The sequence below is a fragment of the Cryptococcus neoformans genome, assembly GCF_000091045.1.
Source record: "Cryptococcus neoformans var. neoformans JEC21 chromosome 12 sequence".
In the NCBI taxonomy this organism is placed as follows: Eukaryota; Fungi; Basidiomycota; class Tremellomycetes; order Tremellales; family Cryptococcaceae; genus Cryptococcus; species Cryptococcus deneoformans.
This window is the reverse complement of record NC_006681.1, coordinates 461,787-479,936: the sequence shown is the minus strand read 5'-3', so window position 1 is coordinate 479,936 and position 18,150 is coordinate 461,787. Positions and strand designations below refer to the sequence as shown.

Sequence of the window (18,150 nt, the reverse complement as noted above, 5' to 3'; positions counted from 1 at the left end):
TACTAATTCATGTGTACAAGAACAAACGACATCTACTGACTCGTAAAAAAAAGTACAGGGATTTATGTATACTATCCAATTCAACATCTCAACTGTCACATCCCGTTCCAAGAAACCATTGTCCTAGCGCTTCATGCCTTTACCAATCGATCTCCTACCTTTCTCGTCTTTCTCAAACTCAGACTTTTCGGGAGAAGAGGCCCGTCTTCCACAATCCTCGGCTCGGGACTCTCATCCCTAGTATCCTGCCCATTCACATCATCGCTGTAAAAGCTCTCCAGATACATGTCCGTCACTGACGAATTTCCCTCACTAAGCCTCCTTACACTTCCGAACAATGTCCTATAGTCACCACTGTCGACATTGCTGTCCGCATCGCTATCCAGTAACAACTCCTCCTCCTCTTTCCCGTGCTTATTCTTGGGTGAGGGCGATCCAATATGCGATCCGTGGAATACAGACATGTTGCCCGTCGAGCTCCGAGCAAGGGACTGAGAAGGAGATTGAGGAGACGTGAGATATGCCAAACTATCAACAAAGGGTTCGTCATTATGCAACGGGGACTTTCCTGCGGCGGCTGATCCCAGGAGAGGACAATGGGGAGATCTTTCAGGTCGGTTAGATGTGGGAGTGTTTGTCTTGCGGCTTGACTGAGCTTTCCGGAACGATGCGTACGCTTGACTGCGGCTAGGTGTTGTGTACGATTTGGCCGGAAAGTTGCCCTGGCTTTCTTTTGAAAAGTATTTGTCTGGCAAACAGTGTGGGGTCTTGTTGACTGACAGGCTATCATCAGAATCAGAGGCCAATCCGCCGTACAAGCTGCAAGCGTTTACGGGTTTCGTAGGTGATGGTGAGAGCTGACGGGTCATAGATAAATTGGATACGCCAGGAGGATCCGGGTTGGCGATTCTGAGTTTGCCCGTCGATTTCATCCGTTCAAGCATTACGAGGGCCTCCGCACGGTCCATGGAACCTTGTCTATGATGCTGAGCCGAAGATGAAGCTGGGTAATTCGTCCAGTGAGCGATATTGGCCTCTGAAGGGCGCTTGATTGATAAAGATCGACTAGGCTGCCGGGAAGGTTGTTCGTGAAGGTCATTGCGACGCGTTGGCTGGGTTGCTGACCGCTTTCGACGAGATGGTTCTTGTTGTGAAGCAAGTGCAGAAAAAACGTCCTCCTCTGATTCGCGAGTCTGGGGGCCCCCTTTTTGAGCACAAGGACTCTGGCAGTCAAGACGTGGTAGAAGATCGCTTGACTGGGATGCTCGTCTGAAAGGTCGTGGTCGGTCAGGAGTCGGTGTGCCATACGAGCCTTTTGCCTTTGGGCCAGGATACCGACTGTCCGGAAGGTTGTCAAGATTTTGAAGACGTTGCACCAGGGAGCCCGTTCTATCTATTAAAGGCGAAGTACTTGACTCGCTATTTCTACCTGTTGACGGACTTCTAGCTCTATCTGCGCTCTTCCAGTGAAGAGGAACAACATCACTGGTCTTCAAGGGAGTTCTCTTGTGTTTTGATATACTCCTTTCGATGCTTCGGGGACTACATCCAGCGCCATGGGAATCGTCAAGTCGGGTATGCTGCCGACTTGGACTATAGCTGGATACTTTGAGAAAGTTGGGAAAGAATTCGGTTGCTGGACGGCTTGAACGGATCGGTGACTTGATGTCTTTAACTGGAGACGAACGCTCTTTCGGTTGACTGAGGAGGAAGTCGGCGGATGAGCACCTGGAGCGACTGCTCTCGGCATAAGCTGGCAAATCCCGTCATCCATATGCAGTGCACTTACTCAACTTTCCCATTTTTACCAGACTTGGTAAACATTCTCCTCAAACCTCCACTACGTCGGTCATCTTTCTTGCCTCCTGCCCTCGAATTCTCACTTCCCCAATCGGACCAATGACTCTGTACTCCCCATTGTTCATCTTCTCTATTATCTCCCTTGATTAGTGCCGAGGTATAACGGAAGTTGCCAGAGGACTGGTGCCTGAAGTTCGGGGACGAACCCATGGGGCTTTGGTAGGGTGCAAGGGGATCGTTGATTGAGGCAGAGGATGACTCGTGAGGCATGCAATTGGATGTTGGAACTATGTACTTGTGAGACATACGATTAGTGGCCATGGTACTGACTGTTTGAATGTTAGGAGAAATTTGAGAGCTTTTAAGAGAAGTCAAACAAACAGGGAGGGCAAAAAGAAACTGAGGAATAAGAGGAAACATGAAGTTAACGAACGAATGTTGAACGACACTTTATCTGACAAAGCGGCGGGCGACGAACTGGTGCGGTGCAGAAGTTAATACAGTATGAGTATCAATGGTGGTGCGATTCCGTTACTGTGCTCACTCATGGGCTACGGGTAAAATATCACCTAAACAGGGGTACGTGCTGGTTATGTCTACATTTCACTGTCGACTGGATCCGCCATGCAACATTACTCCCACGCATGAAATAACAAGACTCGATCGACCGAATTAAAACTAATATAGATAAGTAAAGAAAACACCTTCAAATCAACAATGGGCTTCGGTGGCATAGTCACTAGCCGCTTCGTTGTTGGTGCAGTGGTGGTAGCATGCCCCTTTAGGGGTAGATTACGTAAAGTTTTGCTTTGTTTTTCCGCGCTGTTCTTCTCTATTTTGGATCGGATTATTAGCCAACCTCCACTTTCGTTATGACGCTCACTTGTTAGCACTCGGCGATCAGTCATTCGTCGCATGAGATCTTGAAATAATCACTGGTAGTAACGAGGAATCCACAGTAGACTATATTTACCTTCCTATGTCACATTCCCGACCTCTAATTAGGACACTGCAGACAAGACATATTCCTCGTCTTCTCTCTACTCCAACCCCTCGGGCAACCACATCAATAACCTCAAGGTACATTCGGCCGTGCTCCATTCGATTATTCGGAACAACAGTCGCCAGACAAGTTCAAATACCAGAAAACATGAAGGCTGTATTGATCAAAAATGGTACTGGCCACGCCGATGATCTCTATTTGGGTCATGAACCCACGCCCGAACCCGGAAATGGCCAAGTCCAAGTTAAAGTGAGTAAATGATAGTGGGGGGTTATCGTAAATACGCTTTGTTTGCTAGGCTGACCACAGATTTCGCTGTAGATTAGGAACTTTGGTTTGAACCGCATGGATATCCTTCAACGTGAGGGAAAGTATCCCCTTCCTCCTCAGGCTTCCAAAACCATCTTGGGGGTTGAGTTCTCAGGCATTGTTACCAAACTTGGAGAGGGAGTGAATAAATGGAAAGAGGGGGATGAGGTATTTGGTTTGTCCTATGGAGTAGGTGGTTTATACTTCCCTTTGACCCACCCCTGACGCACCACCTCCAGGGCGCTTATGCGGAGTATATCGTGTCTCCTGAGATAATGCTTTTGGCCAAGCCCGAGAAGTTGAGCTGGGTCCAGGCTGCCTCTATTCCTGAGGTGTGGATGACCGGTAAGTGATTTGTCCCCGTATAGCCATTACTGACTCAAAAGGAATAGCTACTCAAGCTTTGACGCTCGAAGCGCCTCTGAAGGAAGGCCAGAATGTCCTTATTCACGCAGGCGCCTCTGGTGTTGGTATCGCTGCGATCCAGATTGCTTGTGAGCGTCACCTTCCAACCATATACGAAATCTATGTCTAACTGCGATTAGTGCACGCTCTCGGTGCTGCCAAGGTCTTTACAACTTGCGGAACAGATGAAAAGGTGGAGTTCTTGAAGCAGCTCGGTCATTCCGACAGATTGCATGTGTTTAACTACAAGACACAAAGTAGGTCATTATAGTCTTGTGCGGTTTTTTGTATTAACACAAAATAGATTTTGAGGAAGAAATCAAAAAAATTACGAATGGTGTTGACCTCGTCATCGACTTTATTGGGACCAACTACTTCCTCCAGAACGTTAATGTCCTTCGGCTCGATGGTACACTTTACTCCCTCGCCTTCATGTCTGGCGCCAAATTCCCGGCGGGAGCTAGTATGGCTCCTTTCTTAGGCAAGAGATTGACTTTCAAGGGATCTACCTTGAGGTCCAGAAGTCCAGAGTACCAGGCCAAATTATTGAAGACGTTTGAAGAAAAGATCTTGCCCAAGATCCTCGATGATACTATGACAATCAAAGTTCATGAGGTGAGCTCACATGCTTTGGTCCACATGGAAAGCACTTATGTAAATATCCGTTCAGATTTACCCCTGGTCCAAAGTTACTGAGGCCCACAAGGCTATGGAGGGCAACAAGAACAGCGGCAAAGTAGGTTAAGGTTTCCTTTGGGACTGATCATAGCTGACCCCTACTGGTTAAAGATCGTCCTTGAAGTCACCGAATAATGTAATAATGAAAGTGTAGCAATACATAATATAGTCTGCCAGTATGCAACATCTATGTAGAAGAAATCACAGCTTGTCGCCTCGATCGAGCCATGCCTTTCTACTGTCGTCCGACGTTCGTTCGTTCGTCCGTCCGTTGAAGAGGCACGGAAAATGTCGGCGTTAGTTATTAACGGCGGACATCACTCAAACTCCATGTCACCACTTTGTCTTTCCTCTTTCCAATAAAACGTCCGAAACCTCGTCTATTCACCAAAAAAGCATTTACAAACTACATAATGTCCTCATTCTTCCGTCCCCTTGCACCTATCGCCCGACCTCTACTCCGAAGGGCCTACGCCGCTGCCGCCAAGCCCTCTGGCGGTAATCCTCATCTGCACCAGCCCGCCGACTCTCGCTCAGAAGTCCTCCGAAACACACTTTACCCTCACGACTCTTACGCTCCCACTTCTTCTTCACCTACAGGCTCATACCACCCCGACTACCTCGAGCGACTTCAGGCAGTCATTCCTTCCGCTGAAGCGTACGAAACTATTGAACGAGCATGGCAGCTTTACCAGCGTGAACTTCGTGAGGCTCGAAAGATTGCGTTGGACGCCAAGTACAAGAGCATGGTGGAAGCGTGTGATGAGCTTGAGAGGATAACCAATCATGAAAATGGAGGTCCGGAGAGTGCAGATGGCAAGGGGGGATTATACCACCGACAAGTGTACAACCTGGCAGTTGCGTCAGTCAGACAGGCGCACAGGAGAGGAGAACAGCCAAAGGGAAAGAAGACTTTGGAGCAGAGATGGTTGGAGACTAGAGTGGAAGGTTTGGTACCAAGGGAAGCGTGGGTTCCCGTGGAGAGCAGAGGAAAGGGGTGGAACTACGACTGGCAAAGGCCCGGCGCGTAAGCTTGTGGTGAGTTTATATCCAGTGTGATACTCCCAGATTGAAATCTAACATGGTGATAGCAGGTGTAGCTTGATATACAATGCATTTATTAGCATATATGCTTTTAAGGTTTGAAAGGAAGACAATTTCTGCATGGCAAGTCCTAACAATACAGTTTATTTACTCCTTGCTCGCCCTCAACTGTTCGTGTTCAACGACTCATAAGGACATTCTAAGGCCTATTGGCGCTGAAAGCTGCACCAACGACTACTTGGGCTACTTGTGCTTCCTTCCCATCAAGAATCGCCTTCAGATAGATGATGCCCGCCTTGGCTTGTCGCAAGTCGTGTTTCCTAGTTGCGACAGAGTTGCTTGCTAGAGGAAGAAATGGTTTTTCAGTGGGTTCCAAGGCTCGTGAATGGGGGCGCTCACCAGCTGCCCAAACGTCTCTCGCAAAGCCCTCGTCATTTTTTTTTCTGGCTTGTCAACAAGATAGATATAGCCTCTGCTAAGCTGGTATGGTGTGGGAGTGAGCATGTCCAAGAGCTCATTCATTAGCAAGCTGGGACTTATGGTGGACTATCACCAATGACGATTTCAATCGACACTCACGGAGCAGAGCATCAAATCGGGGCGGCAGGGAAAACGTTGTCGTGATTACCTCTGATCATAACGTGGTCAGCAAATATCTCCACGATTGCGGGAACTGCACTTGCTCAAAGAAAAGGATGGCTATCATGAATGTAATATGGGTTGGTTAGATATTGATTGCTGATTATGTTTGCAGACAGCAACTTGACATTGGTCAGCCAAACTTTATACCCTGCGTGGCGCAACATGCTGGCCACTGGCCACATGCAAGATCAACCTGTGGGTTTCGAAATCACACCATGGTGTCAACGCGAAACTTCAAATCATCTTTTCGTCAATATGAAAATCGTGGACGTGTAAATGACCGTGTACTATATTGTACACTACTTTGTGCTATCTCCACATCGCTGAGGGACCGGTCATCATCATTATCACATTGACTCATGTCTTGGATTGGACTTCCCATTGACATGACGATGGCTCTCCACCACTTGCCGTCTTATACTGTATGAGCAAACTTGATCACCCTTTCTGGGCGAAAGGAAGTATAAAATGATCGACTATCAAAGGTTGGCAATTACGCGCATCGTCTAGACAAGTGGCAGAAGGGGCCCGAAGCGTTGGTGAGTTGTATCACAAGCCAGGAGGCTTCTGTGCATTCCGTTATTGGTAAGCAGAATGCAAAGAACCCGAAAGTTGCTGGCTGGTTGACCCACTGGTTGCCGCAATGATTGTACATGGGTAGAGCGCGCTCTCATTTCTCCTTTTGAGCCTCCTCGTCCGGTTTGCGTGTTATTCCCTATCTGATTCTATTTACATCCACTGTGGTCCAGTCACTCAGCGAACTAACTCTTGGATGCTAGTGCTATAATGGTCACGCATTCTCTCACCCGGCGCTTTCGCCAGCAGACGCTTCAACCAACCCCAATCATCGGTGCAAGTCATCGTACACTTGACGCACGGACCCCTTTCTAGCTCGAAAAATGCCCCAACATCACCGCCAGATGGTTGAAAAGCTCACCGCCATTTCACTTTCATTTCTTCACCCTCAACTGCCATCTTTGCCTTTCTCTTTTTCAAAATCAACGCCATCCCTTGTGCCCATCTCTTAATAATCTCGTCAAGTACCTGTAAAACATCAGCTTTCCGGTGGAGCAACCCTCCTCTTCCACTAGCACATCATTATTCCTACACTATCATAGATTCGTATCCTCAGCCAAGTCATTCTGACTGAAAATCTCTCCTCATCATGTCTTTCAACATAGCTTCTGAACGACCTCGATCCTCCACTCGTATCAGGAGCAAGTCGATTCCTAGGACTATTTCGCATCAGCTTAAACAACACACTTACGCCAAGGAACCCATCCTCTCGGACTCAGACGATGACACATCACCCCAAGCCGCGTCGGAGAGCTCCATTAACAGCGAAAACGCCTACCCAAAGATACACGACGTTGACGCTTCTGTCCTGCAATTCCTCGCCGGCCTTCAGCCCCCCGCCATCACTCCTTGGCAAGATGCTGGGCCACATCTGGATTGGGTGCCAAAATGGTGGCATAACGAGCAAAGCCAAGTATTCAAGGCAGCTTCAATCGACAAGAAAAGTTTAAACGAATGGGACTATTTGGAGGCCCCGTGGCTCGACCGGCTCAAGTGCAAGATGTCGCCAAGGAAAAGATTTACAATTCCTCAGTTGCAGATACTTGAGGTCCAGTGGAACAATGACATTAGTCCGCCAAAGGTTGATCGGCAGAGATTGGCAATGTGGATGGGTACTAGGACAAAGCATGTGAATATATGGGTACGCATTATTCAACCCTTCATCCAAGACACCATTGACTTTTTTGGCAGTTTCAGAATCGTCGCCAATACGAAAAGAAAGCCCATGCCTCCGGAGAAATTCCCGAGCCAGCATATACAATGGTCGAAGGCCTTGTCGAACCTACCGCGGCTATGAAGGTGATAGTCAGCAAGATTGCTATTGGAGAACTCAAGGCGGACAATTTGACAGTTGAGGCCGCATTCTTTAATATTTCTAACAAGAGACGCGCCTTCCGTCCTTCAGTAACGATGGGCAACACTCGGTCAACCAACGTTCCATCTTCCACTCCTAGCTACGAAGAACTTCAGACACCTACGCAGGCCAATCGCAAATCCACCCATGTCAGTATAGCTTTAAAGCGCAAGCCGTCATTCACACAGGATCAGGGTCAACAAAGCGGCAGGCGACAGGAGGAAGTCAAAAGGCCTAAAAACATCCACGCTAGGCAGCACTCGGACACGGGCCAAAAAGTTCGCCCCAACGAGGCAGGGGCTCGTACTGACGTCCAAGAACAACGAAGGACAGACATTAAGTCATCAATACAGGTGTACCATCACACGCCACAACAACGGCACTTCGCCTCCATTAACAAAACCCTGCCGGCATATAAATGCGACTGGTCCAGGGAATCCTCCTCCAGTTTTGGTGCGACCGGAGATGATGATAATGTTGTCGCGAAGCCCGATTTAGCTGGCACGGATGGCAAGATACGCTCTTCATCATATGGATTTGGACTCTACGAACCAAGCCCAGTGTACCCCTTGAGAGAGTCCAAGCAGGCAGATTGGGAGGTGCAGGAGGTGTTGATGGCCGCTGATATCTTGATGGGCATGCAAAGGACGAGGTGATACGGATGAATGTTGGGTTGATGCGTTTAGTGCGATTGAATTCTTCATTGTCGTCGTAGCTGTTAAGATACGAGTATTTTGTGGCAGTCATATAGCCTATCATTTGTTGTCGCACGGTTTTTCGTTGGTCCCAAATGTCGCGTTAGTACTACTGTGAGGCGTCTTGATCTTGTCTATAATTGTGCATGGCTCTGCCCCGTACAATAGGTGAAATGGTACATGAATTGGACTGTGTCGTCCTTTGGGCGTGTTGATGGAGCAAGTTACCCTAGCGAAGAAGAAGGATGATGGTTTGCCAGTGGTGGACTCTATTATGCTCTGACTGTCACATCTACTCATTAATGGCTAAAGGGCAAGGATCAATCAAAGATAAGGGGAAAGCGATCAACAATAATAATCGAAGTAACAAAGCAAGAATCATCAGTTCCAGGTTCAACATAGTAGGAGGAGGCGAAAAGAAGCAGCAAACAGTTGTGGGAAATGTCAAAAAAATGGTAATAATTAATAACCGACGATCTGGCTGCCCCGAGGCTAGTGTCGTCATCTTGTACTTCATCAGTACATGTAGGCGACGATAATAAGGCCCATTATGCGATATATCCTTTCCTTCGCTGATTTTCTTCCCGTTACCATTTCATCTTTCCCATATACAGAAGCAGCTCTCTACAATGAGTCTCTGGTCCAACATATGGCTCTGGATCCGCTACCAGGTCAACGTCATCATCCATTGTGGTTTCCCATGTTTCTTCTGGGTCCAGCCAACATGGAGCATTGATAAGATCGAGAATCAAGAAGGCAAGGTAGGTCATCTCTCAGGCAGCTCATGAAATCAGCGCTGATATATTCTTTAGGTCGTACTCATCACAGGCGGAAATTCGGGCACCGGCTACGCAACAGCTCTCGCACTCTACAACGCCGGCGCGACAGTCTATATTGCGTGCCGAAACTTGACACGAGCCAAAGAAGCTGCCGAAGATATCAAGAAGGGAGGAGAGAGGGGGATTTGGGGTGTGACTTACCCACGCAAGGAGCTCGATAAAGCTGGAGGGAATAAGAAGGGCAGGGTGGAGATTATCCAATTGGACTTGACTGATTTGGCGAGCGTGGAGAAATGCGCCGAGGAGTTTTTGAAGTAGGTGCATTAAACCCATCAGAAAATCATGTTAATACTCTAGTAGCAAGGAGAAGAAGCTTGATCTCTTGTTTGCCAACGCTGGTATCATGGCTACGTATGTCCCGCCGATTGTGTCCATTGAGCTACTGCTAATGACCATTTCCATCTACAGTCCTGAAGGTCAATACACAAAGCAGGGATACACACTCCAGTTTGGTACCAATGTACGTACACATTGAGTGAATCCATTTGCATAACTGACCAGTAAATATAGACTCTCGGCCATCACCGTCTCATCACTCTCCTCTTACCACTTCTTCTCTCTTCCCCTCCCAGCCTTCCTTCCCGAGTCATCCTGACTTCCTCCGCCGGACACTCCATGGCACCCAAGGGAGGTGTCAACTTCAAATCAGTTGTCCGAGACCCTTCTGACACCGGTTCCGGACAAGGCAAATACGAACTTGACAAGTGGACTGAGTATGCACAGAGCAAGTGGGGTAACATTGCGAGTGCGAAATATCTTGAGGATACCTATGGAAAAGAGGGAAGGTTGATTGCAGTTGCTGTCCATCCTGGCAAGTCGTCCTTTTTCAAGTTAGACCGATAGAATGCTTATATAATTGCTGATGTAGGTTTGGTTGCGACAAATCTGACAAACCATTTACCTTTCGTTGGAATCTTTTATCGATGGGTTCCCTGGTTGAGAGTAAGTTCTCTCACGAATTAACTATGTCAATAAGCTAACGTTGTAAAAAAGCATTTGTTCACCCGGGACCCCTCCACAGGTGCTCTCAATCAGCTCTACGCCGCGACCCTTCCTTTACCCGATGCTTGGTTCTTGAACGGCGAATACGTCGTCCCTTACAACACCGTCGGTATCTGCCGATCTGATTTGTTGGATAAGAAGAGGATAGAAGAGGTTTGGAACTGGTGTGATGAGCAGGGAAAGAAGTTTGCGTAGTTACTTAATTGAAAGCCTAGTAACATTATGTATAGATGCGTTGTGTATGGCCGTGGCTATGAATTGGCGTCTACAATGATTTTAATTCTCTCAGCGAGGACGTTGAACACTTCGGCAGCCTTTTCCAGATCTTCTGGCTTGTTTTCGTCCCTCATATGGCCTAGACATCTTTTGTTATTATTTGGCCTTGACAAAGGAAACGAATCACTTGCTGTCTGGCACTTGTAGAGTAAAAGACGGAGCGTACTGCTCAAAATGATCATGGTGGGGAATAGGCATGTCCTCGACAAAGTCTCTATCCAGCTACCGTACTGTCTTCAGCTGTTTACCCTTCCATGCAGACAGTAATAACTCACCAAGACGCCCGTGACCTCGGCCCACGCTCTAGCAGCATTATCATGTCTATACCCTCCTCCACCTGTCACACAAACTTTCTTCCCCCACTCTTTCACTCGCTCCACAACCCACTTGATCCCTCCTTCCCCATCAACAGACCAGTTTCCGTACTGGCCCACTCTATCTCCAGGAAGACCATCAGTGCCGAGCTGGAGAATGATGTAGTCTGGATCCCAAGCTTCGCGGATCGGCTGGATACATTGGTTGAAAACTTTCGCATATGTTTGGCGGGAAGGGTAAGCTGAGAGTGGGATGGAGAGAGAGAACGGAGATTCAGTATCTGGGGAGGGTAGGAGAGAGAGGGGTGTAGGAGGAGGGAAGAAGATGGGAGATGAGTGGTGGACGGAAAGGGTCAGGACGTTTGGTGGTTTCGGGGGGGTTATGCCTTCTTTCAAGGGGTAGGGATATACTGTGGGGGAGTGGAAGGCTGCTGAAACTCCATCAGAGTAGTGGAGGTCCATATCAAGGTAGAGTATCCTTGGTGCCCTTGTCCTCTGCCTCTTCGGATCTTCCCCTTCTTTCAACGGTAATGGTATTCGCCCTTCGCGGGAGAGCAACAAGCCACCCAGGACGAGATCATTCACATAACAAAATCCTCCAGCCTCTTTTCTTTTCGCATGATGCCGGCCACCATCCCAACATACCGCCCAGTCAGCTTTGTCAGTGGCAAGCAGACGGCACGCCGTGGATGTAGCGGCTGTTACGTGGGAGATGTACGACGCTAAAGTTGGAAATACAGGATTGTCGTGCGAGAGATTGTAAGGATCTGTGCGAGCAATCTTGGCAGGCCGGGGAGAAGAAGCGGATGACGAAGGTGAAGAAGGGAGATGAGTAGGATCATTAGGATCTCTGTCGGTGTGAGCCATTAGAAGGCGCTCTGATATACGAGTTAGCAACCTAATTTCAGCTTGTTTACAACGATGACTTACCTATGTATGAGCGATCATGGTATTTTAGGAGACATGCCTTGGTACCTAGACTTGGTTGAGGAAATACGACTGTGGCTTTCTTATTTTGGGCGTGGGGTGGAGACGCAGTCGGGCTGCCCGGTTTTCTTCTTTGGGGCTCTCCATCAGCCCCTTGTTTATCTCCATTGTTAACTTCGTTCCTGTCCGCTTCATTATCGTCATCATCCTCACTCTTTCCATCCTCATCTTCCGGATTATCGCTTTTCAAGAACCTCTCTTTCAGCTCTTCAAAGTCAAGTAAGTCGAGTGATCTGATCAAATCATGCACCATACTTGATCGTCCGACATTCGAAGGCAAGTCGTCGGATAGACGTTGAAGAGCAGGCGACCATAAGTATGACACTCTAAATGCAGAGTGATTTGTTGAACTTGTAGATGGTACCATTAGTTGATAGTCTGGAGAAATATAGGATTGCGCTGAAGAGATGATGCAGACCAAACAAAGCAGTACATTCGTTGGATTCTTTTGATGGAGACGGTTAGTGGAAGAGCAGACGCCAAAGTGGAGGTTGGTCATTAGCAGCTGTTATCTACTTTGTAATCAACCATCTGAGTTTTTCTAATGAGCCAAACGCATTTTGTGATGTATCTTTGTAATTGGGTTGTGCCGGTCTACGTCATACAGCCTCCACCGAGAATGCCCTCTTGACGTCGTTCCTCGGTTGTCTGTTGGAGTCTCCTATTCACATTTCTGAAATCTACTATTTTCCAACAAAGGTCAACGACAATGGCATCAAAGCAACACGCCCACATCCTCTCCCTCGCGAGGAGCATGATCCCTCCTCTCCACCCAAAGCTTCATAAGGGTCAAGCCGGTACGTTTGGCTTATAGGGAACATCGGGAATCACTGTCTGACTTCTCCGTATCTGCAGGTCGAATCGGTGTCCTTGGTGGATCGGGAGAGTAAGTGGCATTACAATCTTTATCAAAATAATCCTCAAGCTGAGCAGTAATGCAGCTACTCAGGAGCGCCTTACTTTTCTTCTATGGGCGCCATGCGCTTTGGAGCTGATTTAGCCCATGTTATTTGTGAACCTTCTGCTGGAGCCGTTATTAAGACCTAGTATGTTGAACTCGCTTGCTTATAATAGCAAGACCTGACAATAGCTCAGCTCCCCGGATTTGATCGTCCACACCATCCTCGACCCTCAGAAGTCTCGAGAGGACATCAGGTCCGCCCTCAAGGGCGTCATGTCTCGCTTGCATGTACTGATCATTGGTCCTGGCCTGGGAAGGGATGACCACATGCAGAGCTGTGCCAAGATTGCCTTTGAGCTGGCCAAGGACATGGAGCAGATGGGTGTTGTCGTCGACGCCGATGGATTGTGGCTTGTCCAGGTAGGTCATGCCCTACTGAGGATGACATATATGAGAGGCATGCTGACGGTGTTCCAGAATGAGCCCAAGGTAGTGATGGACTGGCCCGGTGTCCCTCGAATCATTCTTACTCCCAATGTCATGGAATTCAAACGCCTTTGTGACACAATGGTAGGTGCCAGAACCGTCCTTCATCTCAGCCCGTCCACGCTGATAAACTACCAGAAAATTAATGCCTCTGGCCCCCATACCTCATTGTGTCCTCAGCTGGCTACTGCTCTCGGCAATGCCACCATCATTCAGAAAGGTCCCAGCGATATCATCTCCAACGGTCTGAAGATTCCATCTGCACTTCTTTCTGATGAGTCAGAAGAGCAGAATTACTTGGAAGTCAAGGTCGAAGGGGGCTTGAAGCGGGTCGGCGGCCAGGGAGATATCTTGAGTGGTAGTACCGGTGTTCTGCTCGCTTGGGGTAGCGAATGGGTTCGGGGAACTTATGAGTGAGTTATCGTTGACAACAAGATGTTAAGCGGAGGGTCAGCTAACCTTACCCAGGCATGTAGGTCATCCCCCTCCCCAAGACAAGGCTATTGCAGAGAACATCCCTGTCCTTGCGGCATATGGTGCTTCCACGTTCAACCGAACTGTCTCAAAACGAGGCTTCCAGAAAAAAGGCAGAAGTATGGTCACTGGTGATCTCGTTGACATGGTTGGGGAGGTTTATGAGGAGGTTTTCGGGAAGCCAGGAGAAATGGAGGGCCGAGGTAAACTTTAGATTATTGTATCAAGATGAAAGGCCGAGAGAAGTAATGCATGTAGCTACAATATATTCAATTTTGACTAGATTTTAGTACATTTCCAAACTCTGTGCATACTCATCAGTACTCATGAAATTTCGCAGTTCTCCAGAGACTCACCATTCCATCGTGGATCTCATAATCCTGCAGTGATACATGATCTTTGAACGCAGTGTACCACTTTTTGAGCTGGATTTTCTGGGCCGTCGTACCGGTTTGGGCGGCGATAAGACGTTTGAGGTCGCCGACAGTATCGGTGGGGAGGCACTTGACTCGCACTACCCTCACATATCAATAACAGTCCCACAAATTGCAAAAGAAGAGACATACCTTTACGTCCTAAACGGTCGTTCGCAATAACTTCGATCAACCTCATGGATGTTGCACTCGGAGCGGCGGCCGGCCTTTGCGGAGGTGCGCTTGTAGAACTTGGGGCGGCAGCACGGGGAGCATCTCGACGTGATCCGTCCCTATCACGTTCTGTTCTCCTTTCGCTATCTCTGTCCCTATCTCTATCCCGATCTCTATCCCGATCTCTATCCCTTCGATCCCTATCCTTTCGATAATCATCCCTGTCCCTATCTCTCCTATCATCTCTATCTCTATCCAACCTGTAAGCATCGCCTCTCCCATAATCATCCCTTCTCTCATCTCTCGGATCTCCTCGGACACCGTATCGATCCAGGGGATCTCCACCTCTCTTAAAACTGCCCACAGATGCAGAAGGTACATTCCCCATCGTATTCCTCACACCCTGCTCCCTCGTACCTCCAAACCTTCTAGGCACTTCTCCGCGTTCTCTAGCCTCAGCTCGTTCTTTTGAAGTGGGTTCGTCCAGGGGGTCGCGGCGATGGGAGAGGGAACCCATGGAGGATGAGGATTTTTTGTAGAATGAGAGCTCCTTGGGCTTCTTGCGGGGTGGTGGGGAGCGGGAACGGGAGCGCGGGCGGTCATGATCGCGACTTGGAGATGGGGAGCGAGGCATGATGATGGAACGATCTGAAGGATATAGTCGTGTTGTAATATGACAAGAAAGCATCGATGTATAATTAAGTCGTGCAAATGGATGCGGTCATGGACAAGCCTTCTTAAATGGGGGACAGAATAAAGTAGTCCCCTTTCACAGTTCAAGTAATGCAGCAACAAGAGCACGCAGCAGCCCTCATTTTATGTGTGGCCTCATTCGTTTGCATCCTATGGACTCAAGCATACTTACCAAAGCTAATCTGCACAAAGGTCTGGTGGCTGTTAAGACGTTGTGTCTGCTTACCGGCCCTGTCTGCAAATTGTTGTCTATAGGCAATGCGATGCTCGAGCACAGTAAGTGGGCCCACCTATTCCACACACATTGCCCTCTTGTTCGCCTCATTGGTTATGGATAAATACGAAATTAATCCAAATACATAAAATGATGACGATGCTCTCGCAGTTTAAGTGCGATGCATGTGATGCAAGAAGAAAGAATCAAGGCAGAAAAGGGCTGAACCGCAGATGAAGAGGAAGCAAGCAACAAAAACAAAAAGAAATGATCGATGACGGGATCGAACCGCCGACCTTGGAGTAATAACTCATTTTTATTATTAGCTCCACTATCTAAACCAACTGATATAATCGACCGATCATTTGTTGATAAGCAAACATGTGTAAAGCTCATAAATCATTAAATTAAGAATATGGACAGCTTTGCTCTGTCTGAACATGTACTTTCTGGATAAGTAAGTAGCTCACATACACGTAGATGACCTTCGCATACGGCAAGAAAAAGCTTCCATGCTAAAGTGATGTCCAAAGGAATGTTAAATAAAGTAATCGGTGCCAACCCGCTGTACGGCGCAAATGATGGCGGATATACATATATCACGTACGAACATTTCTACTGCGCAGTCTATATCAGTCGCGTTCTATTTCCGCACGAGGAGTCAATAATGGTTACCAGACTGGTGGCAAAGGTTATGCCTTGTTTTGAGCCCTTCGCCAGCGTACTGTCATTAAAAGCATTCCACTTTCCATGAGGGATATCCGCCCGTCTGAGGCTCTATATCCGTTTCTATAGCGACTCTCCTCTTATACGCCGCTGGATGCAAAGCTGTCGTTTTAGCAAGGTATAAATACCCCTTTACTTCATTGCCTACGAATAGATGAATCAATGCTTTCGCCTCCCACAAACCAAGTCCTCAATCTCCAATAATGCACCCTACATCTACCTCCCTCTGCTTCAACCAATACGACTGGGACTACACATCGAAATATATGTCCTGCGAAGATTTCCTTTTCACGGATGACATTTTCCCCTCAAAGTCAACCATTGAAGCTGGTAAGTGAAGTATTCAATTCTTAATTTTGCATGCTGATACCCCTTCAGACCAAGATGGCCAACAAAACGCTGACAACAAAGAAGAAGCTGACTTAGTGAACACCGCCAACACCACAAACGATAATGGCTTCGTAAACACCTACAAGTCCGACTGCACGGTCGACGCTGTCTTGCAAAACCTCACACCATCGAATAGCAACGATATCAAGGGGTATATCATGACTTGGGCCGGCAAGGGCAACTTTTTAAGAGGCGAGATTCCTTTCCGGCTCTATCACAAGGTCGTCGTCGTCCTCCCTTATGGTCAGTATCCAATCACTCAAGAGGACGAAATACTGGCCTTCAGACTCGCATCCAACCTCCGTCGACGGATAATGTACAGGATGTACGCTCGCTATCGCTGCCAGAAGCACTCCCAGCTTCCGACCGAGATCGAAGCTGCCAAACTTCACCTGGCAATCGAGGCCAAGAAACTCCTTCAAAGAGACGCGTTTGCTGGATTTGTTCATGTCTCCTTCGGCGACAGGCACTTGATGTCCAGGGTAGCAAGCACCGCGTACAAGCCTAAGATATCTTATGATCAGCGATGTAAGATTGCCGGGACAATTGATTGCGAAGTCGGAGGATCCAGAACCTGGGCTGAGTTGGAAGCCAGCTGGGACTTGGAGCGCATCGAATAGAGACTTTGGTAAACTGTCTAATTTCGAGTTACATTGTTAGCTCCTCCTGTAATATATTGGTATAGTCTGTTAATAATATAGTTTGCCGATGCATATGTCGAGTCTTGATTGATTTGATGGAAGTTGAATCCTTGACTTCGTTGTTCGTCGCTTGTCGGATCGTTTTGGCAGACAAGAAATGCCACGAGTTAGATTTCCGGCGGTTCCCATTCTGGCCGCCGCCGCCACGGCCGCGTTTGTTCGGTCAAGCTCACCTCACACCCAACGAACTCACTCACATTCATCCACCTTGGCTTTGACTTTGGCTTTCTATCTGCTCCTCCAACAGGACGCCTATTCATACACAGCATATCGCCAGACGGCCATAGCCAACATGGACCTTATCGAAAGTCAGTATATTCCGTCAACAGCTTAGCTGCACTACCTAATGTTGACACCTGCAACACTTCCAGATCTCGCCAAGCAGGCGTCCCAGCTGACGATGTACGATGTCAAATCGTACTACAACCAAGCCAAAAATGCCGTCCTTAACATTAGTGAGATGGAGGCTAAGGTGCGAGAAGCCACAAACGACGATCCTTGGGGAGCCAGCTCTACATTGATGCAGCAAATCGCAGAAGGGTAAGCGCCAGCGCTGTGTGTGAGCATGATTCGAACATGGAAACTGACGAAGTATCAATAGGACGCATAACTTGTGAGATATTGTTTGACAACATTACGACTACATGCTGACAAGAGGCAGTGCTCAATTTAATGAGATCATGCCTACAATCTATTCGCGCTTCATGGAGTAGGTTCACCTATGTATCGGGAGGTGTCGAACAAGTCTAACCCAAAGAACAGAAAGGAGGCCCGAGAGTGGAGACAGATCTACAAGGTTAGTGGGGACCATGATTATTAATCAGTCTCAAAGCGACTACGTACTTACCATCACGTCAATAGGCCCTGACGTTGCTTGAATTCCTCGTGAAGAACGGATCTGAGCGTGTTGTTGACGATGCCAGGGCGCACGTCTCGACTATTAAGATGCTTCGAAGTTTTCATTACATTGACGAGAAGGGTAAAGACCAAGGAATCAACGGTACGTTCCATCCTTATCTTTGGCAGTCTTCTGTCGCTAATACTAGGTCCTTCA

General features: G+C 47.9%; 10 protein-coding genes and 1 non-coding gene across 11 annotated transcripts in view; 7 read left to right on the top strand and 4 right to left on the bottom strand.

Moving 5' to 3' along the window:
* Window positions 1–15: 15 nt before the first annotated feature.
* Window positions 16–2,514, bottom strand: CNL05300 (hypothetical protein). The gene is made up of 3 exons (XM_024658181.1): window positions 2,345–2,514; window positions 1,790–2,277; window positions 16–1,737 (listed from the first exon to the last, which is right to left on the bottom strand). The coding sequence occupies exons 2-3, from the start codon at window positions 2,218–2,220 to the stop codon at window positions 132–134; spliced, it is 2,037 nt and encodes a 678-aa protein (XP_024513910.1). The 5' UTR covers window positions 2,221–2,277; window positions 2,345–2,514; the 3' UTR covers window positions 16–131.
* Window positions 2,515–2,676: 162 nt separating this feature from the next.
* On the top strand, window positions 2,677–4,380 carry CNL05290 (conserved hypothetical protein). The gene is made up of 8 exons (XM_568068.2): window positions 2,677–3,052; window positions 3,125–3,301; window positions 3,352–3,457; window positions 3,505–3,606; window positions 3,658–3,774; window positions 3,822–4,132; window positions 4,188–4,253; window positions 4,307–4,380. Exons 1-8 carry the CDS (start codon window positions 2,780–2,782, stop codon window positions 4,328–4,330), a joined length of 1,176 nt encoding a protein of 391 aa, XP_568068.1. The 5' UTR covers window positions 2,677–2,779; the 3' UTR covers window positions 4,331–4,380.
* A 133-nt stretch (window positions 4,381–4,513) lies between these two features.
* On the top strand, window positions 4,514–5,371 carry CNL05280 (hypothetical protein). Its single transcript, XM_024658180.1, has 2 exons — window positions 4,514–5,233; window positions 5,287–5,371. Exon 1 carries the CDS (start codon window positions 4,609–4,611, stop codon window positions 5,224–5,226), a length of 618 nt encoding a protein of 205 aa, XP_024513851.1. The 5' UTR covers window positions 4,514–4,608; the 3' UTR covers window positions 5,227–5,233; window positions 5,287–5,371.
* A 1,151-nt stretch (window positions 5,372–6,522) lies between these two features.
* On the top strand, window positions 6,523–8,666 carry CNL05275 (hypothetical protein). The gene is made up of 3 exons (XM_024658834.1): window positions 6,523–7,598; window positions 7,649–7,960; window positions 8,006–8,666. Exons 1-3 carry the CDS (start codon window positions 7,047–7,049, stop codon window positions 8,465–8,467), a joined length of 1,326 nt encoding a protein of 441 aa, XP_024514666.1. The 5' UTR covers window positions 6,523–7,046; the 3' UTR covers window positions 8,468–8,666.
* A 392-nt stretch (window positions 8,667–9,058) lies between these two features.
* On the top strand, window positions 9,059–10,618 carry CNL05270 (AY086643 putativepod-specific dehydrogenase SAC25, putative). Its single transcript, XM_568066.2, has 7 exons — window positions 9,059–9,267; window positions 9,319–9,599; window positions 9,646–9,696; window positions 9,754–9,805; window positions 9,856–10,156; window positions 10,214–10,287; window positions 10,339–10,618. Exons 1-7 carry the CDS (start codon window positions 9,136–9,138, stop codon window positions 10,540–10,542), a joined length of 1,095 nt encoding a protein of 364 aa, XP_568066.1. The 5' UTR covers window positions 9,059–9,135; the 3' UTR covers window positions 10,543–10,618.
* Window positions 9,845–12,373, bottom strand: CNL05260 (histone deacetylase 3, putative). Its single transcript, XM_568065.2, has 4 exons — window positions 11,868–12,373; window positions 10,899–11,815; window positions 10,755–10,845; window positions 9,845–10,702 (listed from the first exon to the last, which is right to left on the bottom strand). The coding sequence occupies exons 1-4, from the start codon at window positions 12,289–12,291 to the stop codon at window positions 10,599–10,601; spliced, it is 1,536 nt and encodes a 511-aa protein (XP_568065.2). The 5' UTR covers window positions 12,292–12,373; the 3' UTR covers window positions 9,845–10,598.
* A 224-nt stretch (window positions 12,374–12,597) lies between these two features.
* Window positions 12,598–14,051, top strand: CNL05250 (cytoplasm protein, putative). Its single transcript, XM_024658179.1, has 7 exons — window positions 12,598–12,721; window positions 12,780–12,810; window positions 12,866–12,970; window positions 13,020–13,245; window positions 13,303–13,395; window positions 13,450–13,724; window positions 13,780–14,051. Exons 1-7 carry the CDS (start codon window positions 12,634–12,636, stop codon window positions 13,997–13,999), a joined length of 1,038 nt encoding a protein of 345 aa, XP_024513850.1. The 5' UTR covers window positions 12,598–12,633; the 3' UTR covers window positions 14,000–14,051.
* Window positions 14,020–15,054, bottom strand: CNL05240 (conserved hypothetical protein). The gene is made up of 3 exons (XM_568063.2): window positions 14,352–15,054; window positions 14,142–14,299; window positions 14,020–14,089 (listed from the first exon to the last, which is right to left on the bottom strand). Exons 1-3 carry the CDS (start codon window positions 15,004–15,006, stop codon window positions 14,072–14,074), a joined length of 831 nt encoding a protein of 276 aa, XP_568063.1. The 5' UTR covers window positions 15,007–15,054; the 3' UTR covers window positions 14,020–14,071.
* Window positions 15,055–15,547: 493 nt separating this feature from the next.
* Window positions 15,548–15,638, bottom strand: CNL05230. Its single transcript has one exon. It is a non-coding gene; the product is annotated as a tRNA-Ile (tRNA).
* A 295-nt stretch (window positions 15,639–15,933) lies between these two features.
* On the top strand, window positions 15,934–17,041 carry CNL05220 (hypothetical protein). The gene is made up of 2 exons (XM_568062.2): window positions 15,934–16,335; window positions 16,384–17,041. The coding sequence occupies exons 1-2, from the start codon at window positions 16,209–16,211 to the stop codon at window positions 17,013–17,015; spliced, it is 759 nt and encodes a 252-aa protein (XP_568062.1). The 5' UTR covers window positions 15,934–16,208; the 3' UTR covers window positions 17,016–17,041.
* A 262-nt stretch (window positions 17,042–17,303) lies between these two features.
* The window catches only part of CNL05210 (hypothetical protein), a 2,179-nt gene continuing 1,332 nt past the window's right edge, over window positions 17,304–18,150 (top strand). Inside the window, exons 1-6 of the mRNA XM_568061.2 lie at window positions 17,304–17,404; window positions 17,468–17,636; window positions 17,698–17,709; window positions 17,758–17,805; window positions 17,859–17,892; window positions 17,958–18,096. Coding sequence (XP_568061.1) covers window positions 17,389–17,404; window positions 17,468–17,636; window positions 17,698–17,709; window positions 17,758–17,805; window positions 17,859–17,892; window positions 17,958–18,096 — 418 coding nt within the window. The 5' untranslated portion in view covers window positions 17,304–17,388. The remainder of the gene's footprint in view (window positions 17,405–17,467; window positions 17,637–17,697; window positions 17,710–17,757; window positions 17,806–17,858; window positions 17,893–17,957; window positions 18,097–18,150) is intronic.

Excerpts from the sequence above, each read along its gene's own strand:
- CNL05270 (XM_568066.2), top strand. The coding sequence starts at position 9,136 with ATGAGTCTCTGGTCCAACATATGGCTCTGGATCCGCTACCAGGTCAAC. Across the intron at positions 9,697-9,753 it reads AACGCTGGTATCATGGCTAC|TCCTGAAGGTCAATACACAA; the intron begins GTATGTCCCGCC and ends TTCCATCTACAG. Across the intron at positions 9,806-9,855 it reads CACTCCAGTTTGGTACCAAT|ACTCTCGGCCATCACCGTCT; the intron begins GTACGTACACAT and ends CAGTAAATATAG.
- CNL05220 (XM_568062.2), top strand. The coding sequence starts at position 16,209 with ATGCACCCTACATCTACCTCCCTCTGCTTCAACCAATACGACTGGGAC. Across the intron at positions 16,336-16,383 it reads AAAGTCAACCATTGAAGCTG|ACCAAGATGGCCAACAAAAC; the intron begins GTAAGTGAAGTA and ends ATACCCCTTCAG.
- CNL05275 (XM_024658834.1), top strand. The coding sequence starts at position 7,047 with ATGTCTTTCAACATAGCTTCTGAACGACCTCGATCCTCCACTCGTATC. Across the intron at positions 7,599-7,648 it reads CAAAGCATGTGAATATATGG|TTTCAGAATCGTCGCCAATA; the intron begins GTACGCATTATT and ends CTTTTTTGGCAG. Across the intron at positions 7,961-8,005 it reads CCAATCGCAAATCCACCCAT|GGTCAACAAAGCGGCAGGCG; the intron begins GTCAGTATAGCT and ends ACACAGGATCAG.
- CNL05290 (XM_568068.2), top strand. The coding sequence starts at position 2,780 with ATGTCACATTCCCGACCTCTAATTAGGACACTGCAGACAAGACATATT. Across the intron at positions 3,775-3,821 it reads GTTTAACTACAAGACACAAA|ATTTTGAGGAAGAAATCAAA; the intron begins GTAGGTCATTAT and ends AACACAAAATAG. Across the intron at positions 4,133-4,187 it reads TGACAATCAAAGTTCATGAG|ATTTACCCCTGGTCCAAAGT; the intron begins GTGAGCTCACAT and ends ATATCCGTTCAG.
- CNL05250 (XM_024658179.1), top strand. The coding sequence starts at position 12,634 with ATGGCATCAAAGCAACACGCCCACATCCTCTCCCTCGCGAGGAGCATG. Across the intron at positions 13,396-13,449 it reads AACGCCTTTGTGACACAATG|AAAATTAATGCCTCTGGCCC; the intron begins GTAGGTGCCAGA and ends ATAAACTACCAG. Across the intron at positions 13,725-13,779 it reads TGGGTTCGGGGAACTTATGA|GCATGTAGGTCATCCCCCTC; the intron begins GTGAGTTATCGT and ends AACCTTACCCAG.
- CNL05260 (XM_568065.2), bottom strand. The coding sequence starts at position 12,291 with ATGGTACCATCTACAAGTTCAACAAATCACTCTGCATTTAGAGTGTCA. Across the intron at positions 10,846-10,898 it reads CCGAGGTCACGGGCGTCTTG|CTGGATAGAGACTTTGTCGA; the intron begins GTGAGTTATTAC and ends ACAGTACGGTAG. Across the intron at positions 10,703-10,754 it reads TACTCTACAAGTGCCAGACA|GCCATATGAGGGACGAAAAC; the intron begins GCAAGTGATTCG and ends AAAGATGTCTAG.
- CNL05240 (XM_568063.2), bottom strand. The coding sequence starts at position 15,006 with ATGCCTCGCTCCCCATCTCCAAGTCGCGATCATGACCGCCCGCGCTCC. Across the intron at positions 14,300-14,351 it reads CGACCGTTTAGGACGTAAAG|TGCGAGTCAAGTGCCTCCCC; the intron begins GTATGTCTCTTC and ends ATGTGAGGGTAG.
- CNL05280 (XM_024658180.1), top strand. The coding sequence starts at position 4,609 with ATGTCCTCATTCTTCCGTCCCCTTGCACCTATCGCCCGACCTCTACTC.
- CNL05300 (XM_024658181.1), bottom strand. The coding sequence starts at position 2,220 with ATGTTTCCTCTTATTCCTCAGTTTCTTTTTGCCCTCCCTGTTTGTTTG. Across the intron at positions 1,738-1,789 it reads GGTAAAAATGGGAAAGTTGA|TCGCTCCAGGTGCTCATCCG; the intron begins GTAAGTGCACTG and ends TGCCGAGAGCAG.